This window comes from Scedosporium apiospermum, assembly GCF_000732125.1.
Source record: "Scedosporium apiospermum strain IHEM 14462 chromosome Unknown SEQ_SAPIO_0099, whole genome shotgun sequence".
Classification (NCBI taxonomy): Eukaryota; Fungi; Ascomycota; class Sordariomycetes; order Microascales; family Microascaceae; genus Scedosporium; species Scedosporium apiospermum.
In genome coordinates this window covers 1,644,392-1,654,477 of record NW_015971800.1, presented here as the reverse complement: position 1 = coordinate 1,654,477, position 10,086 = coordinate 1,644,392, and the positions used below count along the sequence as shown (strand labels likewise).

General features: G+C 48.8%; 2 protein-coding genes across 2 annotated transcripts; one reads left to right on the top strand and one right to left on the bottom strand.

Moving 5' to 3' along the window:
* Positions 1-4,218: 4,218 nt before the first annotated feature.
* On the bottom strand, positions 4,219-6,049 carry SAPIO_CDS5893 (uncharacterized protein; the record flags this gene model as incomplete). Its single annotated transcript, XM_016788123.1, has 3 exons — positions 4,219-4,490; positions 4,652-5,734; positions 5,977-6,049. 3 exons carry the CDS (start codon positions 6,047-6,049, stop codon positions 4,219-4,221), a joined length of 1,428 nt encoding a protein of 475 aa, XP_016642439.1.
* A 1,589-nt stretch (positions 6,050-7,638) lies between these two features.
* Positions 7,639-8,575, top strand: SAPIO_CDS5892 (uncharacterized protein; the record flags this gene model as incomplete). Its single annotated transcript, XM_016788122.1, has 4 exons — positions 7,639-7,879; positions 7,981-8,195; positions 8,288-8,360; positions 8,418-8,575. The coding sequence occupies 4 exons, from the start codon at positions 7,639-7,641 to the stop codon at positions 8,573-8,575; spliced, it is 687 nt and encodes a 228-aa protein (XP_016642438.1).
* Positions 8,576-10,086: the final 1,511 nt, after the last annotated feature.

Sequence of the window (10,086 nt, the reverse complement as noted above, 5' to 3'; positions counted from 1 at the left end):
GCAAGCACTTTCTACCCTACGAACTTCACTCGTCGCTCGAAGATTGCCCTTCGAGGTCACGTAGGATCGCAGAGGACCGAATCTGTCTTCTTGTCCAACCCAGATTTCTATAGATTCTTCTGTTCCAGAAACACTACACGAAAACATTTACCGACTACGACGTCTTCTACGACAGACCTCCTTGTTTCTGCGTTTCCCTCTTTTTTCGTTTCTTTCCTTTGTTTGGTTGGGGCGGGCTCAGTTCTGCTTTTGGGTCGGCCAGGCTAGTAACAGGCGCGTGGATAAGGGTTCAAAGGGAAACGATCGGCGTATCACCATATGTTCTGCTTTTTTTTTTTTTGGTTTCTTCCTTCTCTCAATTTTGTCTTTTTCTTCTTCGTTTCTTTTTTTCTCCTTCACACAATACCAAGAAGGACGGGTGCCTCTGACTGAGACTGACCGAGAGTGGGACAGCTGGAACACGGAAAGGGGCGCTGCCATATCAAAACGGGAAATATGTCTTAGTCAAAGACATGATAATTCAAATCAAGACTTATTCTCTCCTGAAGGTTGCCTTCTCGATATATCACATGGTCCTTGTACTTGCTTGTTTTCTCCATTGTTTTCTGCTGTGAAACAGCGAACAAATCTTCTAGTCATTCTAATTATCTCACTTGTCAACATGGGGGTTCTTGTGCTCCGAGTAATACGGAAAGGGCATGAAAGCAGGGACTGAGGGGTGGAGAAAGCAAATCGGAGTTTTGTTTTAACGGGACGCAGCCAGAGACATGTTAGGCTTTGCTAGCCTAATTGGTCTTTTCTGACATGAATTGATAGTTTCTTGTTTCTAGTTTCAATGTTGTCTTGGATGCTGAAAGGGGGGAAACACTCAGGACGGACAAGACAAGAACTTGATGGGAACTACTACTGAATCCGCATTTCGTTGCATTTCTTCGCGTTTTCTCCCCTTTCTCTGCTTTTCCTTCTTTCCTTTTTTTGCAGTTTGCTTTTTTCTTCCTTGGTATTTTCGGCGGATTTATCCATGGCGTATTCCCCTGGTCGTAGAAACGTTGGTTGCTTTTTCTCCCTTTCTTCTTCTCGACGAAAGCCGAAGAAAATGGGAGCGGATATGGACTACGGTCAGCACAATAACTAAATGCGGGCTTACAATAGAAATCAATAGAGGAAAGGATGTTTCCTTCCCTCTTCTCCCTCTTTGCTTCTCTCTCTTGCTGTCTGAAAGATTTCAGGAACACCTCGACACAGAACTCAACTATATATTGGAAATGCTACGGCTAACATGTGGTTTATAATATCTGAAAATGAACAAGAAGCGAGAAACTAATATAAACGAATATAAATATAAATAAATAGAAGAGAACGAAATGAAACGTTCTCTATGCCCGGCAACCTGTGCCCAGAGGTGCCTTCGAACTAACAGCCTTTTTCATGTTTTGAGGGGGGAAGATGCACCAACACTGTCAATAGATGTGCCCCCTTCCTCTCTAACCTATTCACACCTTCATCTATTCCGTCGATCGGGAAATAAAAGTCATAGTCTCCGTCCGCGTCCGCGTCCGTAATGTCCCCAAGCAGTCACTGCTCAGCTGAGGTTTCTCATTATACTTCGTACGGGGAGCACTTGTTAGATCTGTCAAACTTAAATGAACCAGTCAATGATGCAACACGCAATTCGTGCTTGCAGTTCTTGCTTCACTTGCTTCGTATATATTTTGACTTGCTTGATATATTCTAACATTCAGACTCCAACGCTTGAACCTCACCTTCCCGATCCTCTCCAGACTGTTCTGACATCTGACATCTGACATCAAGGGTGCCCGCTCCCAAGTCCGTGATAACTTCACAACTTCCTCAATGGTCCATCCCGAGTTGCTTGCTCTATCTACTCTCAACCCAATCTGGCTCTAATCTACTTCATCTACCCACTCCACCATGACTTCCTCAGTGCTCTGTCCAAGTGTTCCAATCTTCTTGCTCTATTCCGACTGACTCACTGGCTCCATTCTGACTTGGACTTGCTCTATTCAGCGGCTCTATTCTAGCATTCTCTATTCATTGCCAACTCTACGATTTGAGTCAGCGAGCTTCATCAGATTGAAGATATATAAACGCCAAGGTTTCCCTCCCAGCCCAAGCCCTTTCACTTCTCCCTCTCCAATCTATTCTTCTATGCTCCCCCTTTCTCTCCCTCATTTCTAACCAACTCTCACGATGCCATCGTTGCCCATGATGTTCAGCATCTACATGACGGAGATCACGGTCGATGTCAACCATGCCTACTTCAGTATGGTCACCATCGCAGTCAGTACAGGATGAGACGACTTCAGTGCGATTCAAGAATGTCCAAGATGTCTTCCAACGAATCAACAGTGCTTCTGGTGACGTTCTTATTTTCACGAGTACGTTGACCTATACATAGAGTACAACTTAACTTTTGATACTAAGGGATTCAGATGTTACTCCTCGGGATTTTGAAGATCTACTAGAAGCACGCGAGAGACGCAGGCGACGGTTCCGCTTTCGACGTTATTACGCCGGCCGCCACATCCTCACCGTCTCGCCCGCGGCCCGTGTCCATGAAAAGTTACATCTTGAGCTTTATTACGAAGCCTCTCATCAAATGGACCACATGGATTTACACGACGCTTGGGAAACGATAGGGAGAACGACATATCGAACAGAAGGCCATCTTGGTGGGGATTGCGGAGAAGGCGATTCCACTGGAGGGCCGAACCCGGCTCGTTCCAGGCCTGATGCCTGGCCGACACTCGTCATCGAACCTGGACACACGGCATCATTAAGGCTGCTGGAGGCTGACATGAAGTGGTGGTTTTCGGCCTCAAACCATGAGGTCAAAATCGCGATTGTAGCGAAATTCGATCAGAGGCGACACGAGATCATTGTGCAAACGTGGGAAGAAGGTCCACCGAGCCTTCGACCGGGAGCGATGACGACACCAGGAGCTTCTTCTGTATCACTGCAGCTTGAGAAGCGGCAAGAGATCAGGATCACTCGAGACGACACAAACCCAGCATTGTTTCATGCCGCAAATGGCCCATTGATATTGCCGTTTAGACTTCTTTTCCTACGGCATCCAGGACCAGGGGAGCATGACATTGTATTTGACGTTCCCTACCTGCAGATGTATGCGGCCAGTGTCTGGAGGTCAGCCTGAGACTCGCTCGATGAGATTAAGGTTATCGACTCAAATGGGATGGATGTCAATATCAAATCACAGTTAATAATAAATGATTTTTTTTGCCCCAGATTACATCTCTTGACTTGCGTGTGCACATTTCCTTCAACAAGGCCATTGTGATTCGAGCCAGGAACGTCGTTGTGACTCGCTCACCCAAGACCGCACCCAAGACCGCGCTTGGCTATAATAATCCATTTTCCTCGTCCAACCTCCTGAATCTTCCGCGTGAGAGAAAAAAAAATGTACACATACAAGTACATTTCATCTTCATGTACTCGAGACTGAACCTGTTTTTATCCACTCATATCCGCCAAAGCTGCACGGGCTGCATAGAATGGTGTGCGAGGGATAAGAAGGAATGCGAGAAGTGATTTATTACAATGTGGAGTGATCGTCATTTTTTCTAATTCAGGGAGAGAGAGAAGGAAGAGGAAGGGGGTGTGGGATGGCTGGGGAACACGACTCGGGGGGAACGAGTCAGAGAGACGAGAGGGAGGGACGCAGCGAAGGAAGGGCGGGAAAACAAAAAAAAACCGCTTGCGCCTTTCGACGGGAAATAACAACCGCTCAAAGCGATCCACTCATCCTCTCATCCGGGGCGGGGGGATACGGGCGCTTGGCCGTGCACATCGAATACGGGCTTTTGATTCGGGCAAACCCATATCTGTGTTGGTTCTTTCTCTGTAGACACTGCATGAATTCATAGGCAACAAAGACACGGCCGAACCAGACTGTCGGATCCTGGCGGAGCCTTTGCTTCCATGGACTGTCAGTTTTGTGTCTGTCTTGATCTATAACGAGTAACCCGCGTCTCCCGTCAAATCATCTTTCCAGTAGTCTAGAAGAGTCTACCACCCCAATGCGAGTTGCTTCCCTCCCAATACGAGGCCCCAATCAGCTTGATTCCTCGGTTTTGTTTTCCCCTTCTTCATAAGACCCGTTCTTCTAGCACACCCCCCTCCTTCCATCCTCCAGAAAAACCCAGGTAGGGATTGGGATGCAGGCTGGAGGGGAGGAGGTCAGTAGAGGTGACCGTCCCCGTGCCTTTTCAAAAAATGCCGAATCTTGCGAGCCGCAACCGCGGGATCCTCGCCTGCCATGATGTGCGCGTCAGTATCGTTCTCATCATCGGCGAACTCATTAAATTCGTCGTCTTCCTCGTTGTAGTCGTGAAGGTCGAACTCCTCGTCGTCAGAGGCGTTTCCGGTTCGGAACCTGTACGGATTTCGATCGAACTCATCATCGGGATCGACTTCGTCCTCGGGGTAATCGGCACCATAGTAATCCTCAGCTATAGAGACGGAATGTCAGTAAATGTGTGTGCAATATTATACCCCATGTTGTTTGATTTGCTCGTCTGTTGGGATCCCGTTTGCTCTTGACAGGGATGGTGGGTGGGTATCTCCCCCCCCTCCCCCTCTTCCTTCCCCCCCCCCTTAAGCGCTAACGTACCGTTCTCATCCTCTTCGTCCTGCCACATCTCGGCGTCCGAGTCTCCCTCGCCCGATCCGTAGAAGAACTGCTGCTCCTTCTCATCCTCGAAGACAATGACGCCAACATTGCTACGGGGTACAGTGGCGTCCAATTTGGAGGCGGGGACGCGTTGGTAAATTTCTTCTATCCAATCACCATCCACGTCCATCTCCGTATCCAAGGAGGCGTCGATCTTCTTGCCAACAGCAGCACCATCGGAAGCGGTTGGGGGGCCTACTGGAGCCATCGCTTCCGGATGGCGCTCCGCGTACCGCTGAGCAGGCACCTTAGGTCTCAAGCTCAGGGTTGAGCGCGAAACAGCTTTCTTTTCGACCAGCCCTTGACGCTGCTCCTGCAAGGGGGTAGATGGCTGAGCGCGGCTGCTCTTACCCTCCAACTTGTCGAGGTTCCTCTGAATCTCATCCATGGTCCATGCCCCCATCTCAGACGCAAGTTTTTCCATATTGTCATGGTACTCTGGAAGTGGTGCCGCAGCGGCTATACTTCCTCCTGCAGGTCGAGGGTGATCCCGGACCATTCTTCCCGCTCGCTTGAATTTCCTTGGCTCCTCGGCTGCGGCAGACTCGAGGCCTCCCTTGGCTGGACCCATTTCCTCCTGGCTGGCCTGTGGCTGAATTGATGCAAACACATGTTGAGTTTCTTGGGGGAGGATTGAGGCAGTTGCCTTTGTGGGAAGGGGTTGCTGTAGTGAACCACTAGTAGTACCTGTGCCAATGAGGGCATCACCGCTTGGTAGTGAAGTTGGGCGGGTTTTCTTTGGTTCTCGTTCAACAAACACCGCTGTTCCCTGGCGTCTCTTCCTGGCAGAAATCTGCCCCACTGCTTGGACTGAAAGGAACGACGACTTGGACATGAAAAACTGGCGTTGCTCTGCAGCTCCCTCAGGAACCCCTTCCATAGAGGAATCCTGTTTCTCGATTCCAGTAACATCCTCAGGCTTAGTGGAATGGATTACTGGCCGGATGTCGTAAGTTGCCTGTACGACCCGTCTCTGGTAGACCCAATTGCCACTACAGTGCCTCTTGGTTGCCTCATCAAGCTCTAGAGTATGTTAAAGTTAGTATTTGTCGCAATAATATTCTATATATAAATATACATAAAGGCAATGCCTATTTAAGCGGCCCTTCCTGATAAATGCCAATGTGAAGAGATGGAGGGCCAAGCCTGGGCACGAGGGGTTGGCCTCGTGGCACCTGCAGAGCAAAGAATAGACAATATCGTGGCTGTTGGCAATGCAGATGGGTGCCAAATGGGACAGTGGAAGGAAATGAGAAGATACGTACGGAGGAAGGCGACAGGGATACTATCATCGTCCCTTTTCCGCTTGACGCGGATGATCTCGGGAGGTACCGACATGGCTACTCTAGACAAGATCAGGCGCGGAGCTCTGATTCTAGATTGAGATGAACTTGACCTTACTGTTGTTGGGTCTAGAAACTTAGGACAAAGATGGGAAATGCGTAGGGCAAATGTATGCTGATGTTGTGTGTGCGGGGCACAGTCAGGTTGGGAATCGTCCAAACTCCCAGGAGGAAATTTTGGATTTGGTGGTTGTTGAGGAAGAAAGAAGAAGATAAAAATGACAGTGTTGTGGGTTGATATTACTCGATTATCATGTTCAATGATTCACCTTTTTGCCTCTCCCAAAATGAATTCTTAACCCAGAAAGCCCAGAATGCCTCATTCACTCCTGCCATGTTAGTCTTTGTGGAGCCAGGAAGGCGATAGAAGTAAAGGGTGGGGTCTGTTTATTACATAATCATGATTTTCGGTGTGCTTCCTCGGTATGCAACAAATGTTGCTGCATCCTTATATCCATAGTTTCAGTGCCCCTCGGTGTGCAACGAATTGCCAGTTGGACCCAGCCGGCCGATTCCCGCTTGTTCTTTCGTGTACTTCGAGAGCTTGAAGTTCCTCGACCTTGGCTCGCCAAATCCATCAACTAGACCAGGTTTGCCTGATGGCCCATCTCAACTAAGATCTAAAACCACGTTGAGGGAATGAACCGCAATGTTTTACATCAATCTAAATTAGTGTCCTTGGAGCTTGGGGATGGCTAGCTTCATGACGAGCAATTGCCAGACTAGGTCCAGCGCCACCTGGACACTACTAGCTACCCTTCCTCTAACGCTTGATCTCCGCGTCATCTCATCGCTACTCCTCATCGCTGACGCCGTTCTTGATTTTGCCTTTGCTTGCTCCTTGTCGCAAGGGACTTCTTCAAGTTTGTACCACTCGAGCCCTAGCGATGGAGCTAATCCTCAATATCCAATATCGTCCGACTTAAACCCTCTCAGGGTCCTATCCTTCGGGTTTTAGGACAGCACTGCTTCTCTGGACAGTACTTCCAAGAGTACGTATCGTGCCGAGACAAAGCTCTTAAAGCTATTGTTCAACGTCCTGCATGTTCCGCATGTTCTTCCTGGTCTCGTCTTATACAATGCATTCGACCCTTCCATTGTCGCCTTTTAGCTACTCGGTCTGCAGGTTGTTCCTGACATCTCCTTGCGTTGACAGTGCCATCTGCTCATTACTCTCCATCATCAAATCTGTGCTGTTTCTCTCATCCAAGCATATTATCCCGTCATTGTCCCACCCCGCCCTTATCAGTGATACGTTCCAAGTCAATCTATCCATTGTATCCATTGATCCATTCTGATTTCGCCAAGTGCAAAGTGCAAAGTGCATTGTCCTGGTTCAGGCTCCAAGTTCCATTGTCTCTCATTGTTCCATCGCCTCCAATTGTCGTCGATACATCATCTGATCCACTCCCACTCTGTACATTGATTTGTCGAACCAGCGAAACCCTTTTCGGCCTGGCCATCTCGAACCTTTTTCTTCTGTTTATTTTCTCCCTTTTTCCTGCCCAACTTTCTAATTCCTCGCCTTCTTCTTTCTTCGGGGAGTGCTTTGAAGAGTAACCGAAATTCGGCAGTAATCTGGAGATGACGGGCAAGGTCCCCATCACGCTCAGCTACAGGAAACCCGGCACGCAACCACCCCTCTTCGTTGCGGGCACTTTTACAGAACCACCATGGACGGCCCAGGAAATGTCGTACACGATCGGTTCGGACGGCGAGCACGCTTTTTCCCACACGTGCAAGGTTGAGCCCGGTTCCGAGATTCAGTACAAGTTTCGCGTGGGCACCGGGAACTGGTGGGCGCTAAACGAGGATGCTCCGACCGGTACGCCATTATTACACCTTCAACAGCTGTCGCCGTGCCTCTTCTTGGGCCGGATTGTTGATTTGACCAAATACTAACTCACAGCCTCCGAAATCACTCAGTTACCGACTCGGCTGGGAACCAGAACAATGTATTGAAAGCTCCCAGTTTGGTCGAGGTGAAAAAGTTGACGGACAGGAGTGATGTCATCGCGAACGGGCATCAAAATGGCACGGCTACGACAGAGCCGACAGAACACGAGCCAGTATCCGACGGTGAATATATACATGCGAACCACGGTTCTACAGACGACCTCCTCAAGAATAGCGCTCCGGGGGTAGGTTGGACCCTGTAAACCTTATTTTTAGGGCGATCGATGTGTATGTCAAGGATGAAAGATACTAACCAAAGCCTAACGGCCCAATTTAGGCTCCGGCTACCGACGCTGCTGCTTCTGCTGGTACCGCCGAGCAAGACGGTCCCGAGAATAACACAAATGCGCGTGCGTCTTCAACTTCTGCAGGTCTAAGTTCAGGAATGTTGCTAAGGCGGCGTGTAGGAGCGGCGGATACTCTACCGACCAGCGACGGGCTTCCCCCGCTTAAGGGCGACAACAAGAAGAGTTGGTTTGCGACGATTATCCGAACATTCTTTGTCGAGTGGATCGGCGGCATATTCAGGAGACTCTTCGGCCGGAGGCGGGTTCCGCAAGAGTAAGACAGCTTGCGCTATATGGTATATGGGACAAGGAGACTTGGGGAATCGGCGCTTGAGGCGAACTTGACAAAGGGACACGACGGACCATCCGAAGCGAGGGACGAATACGCTCGGTGGGTAACGATACTATTCATAGGCTATTACGACAGAATCATGATGGGCTAGGTTAGGCTGGCTTTTGTTATGCGTTTAGGAGACTCATATTCCGGGATTGTTGCAAGGGCGGACACCAGGCATGGGAGTTACATTTCGGGGTATTCAACTAATCTGTTGTCTTTTTTTTTTTTTTATTTCTTCCGCTAATACCATCGACATGAAGTATACCTAAGCATATGATATTGTTCATGGCATTGTAATAATAAGCTCTTCCAGGAAGTGTCAAGGCATACGGCGGCAGACTGCGGCGAGATATGCGTAGACTTCACATTGGGCGATGAGCCCAATGTACTCCGTAGTGATTCCCCTGTCTGGACCAACCAGTTTACCTTTACGTGGCAGCACCTTATTCTTGGCAATCTTTTTCCATATCAAGTGGATCAGAGCTTGATGTTTCAAAACATCCTGAAGCTACCCAAGGTCTCGTGGCTGTTCATATCATCGACTCAGACGTCACCATGCACCTTCGCGGCAGAATTGAGCCGAGATGTTGAAGAGCAACCTGCACAACGGCACGAGACTGCGCTGTTCGAATAGATAAATACGTAGTAAAAAGACTGCCCTCCTTGTAGGATAAATAGGTATAGGTGAGACGATATTGCATAAGCCCAAAAATAACAGGTACAGAGAAGCTGGCAATACACCAATCAAGAAATAGGAGCGGTGAACCACGATTTTGCCCACCAGCGTGGCATGGCCTGATGGAGTTGTCTCCTGGGAGGGTGGTCGTGCTATAATAGCAAACGATTGATAGCACATTGACAGCTGGGCTCTTTTACTCGACGATAGAGCCTGGCTAGGAATGTTCATGTCAGTCTTGATCAGGGTTAGCGCCAGTGCCATCATGAAGAAGGTTATCTTTAAACTCCACGTAGTTTCCTTTGAAAGCGACATGGGGATTCCAGTTTAGATCAATGTCGAGATTCCTGGATCCGATCGGGCGAGCTGAAATGATGCAGCCCTGTCCATATTAATACAGATGTCTCAATGGTCCGTTGGACTATTGAATCCACCATCAGGCAGAGGCGTCGTCTATTATTGGAGCCCTTTGGTTAGCGTCCAGAGAACATGATCTTTCCCCAAAGTTAGACTCTTTTACCTCTCCTTCATCCACCATGTACAATTGGCCATGCAACCACCATTGCCTTGTTCGTTTCCCACTCCAGCGGGGTAATACCTCTCTCCCATCTCCAAACGCTAGACTTTGTTTTTCGAGACATAAGGGTTGCAGCAGGGTCACCAGAGGTCACCCGGGCAGGATGTCGCAGTTTGAGACGCGAAGACCACCATCGTTGATGGAGAAAAAAAATGAAATAGGTTTCTACAGCTCTCGAAATCTATTAAGTATATGATGT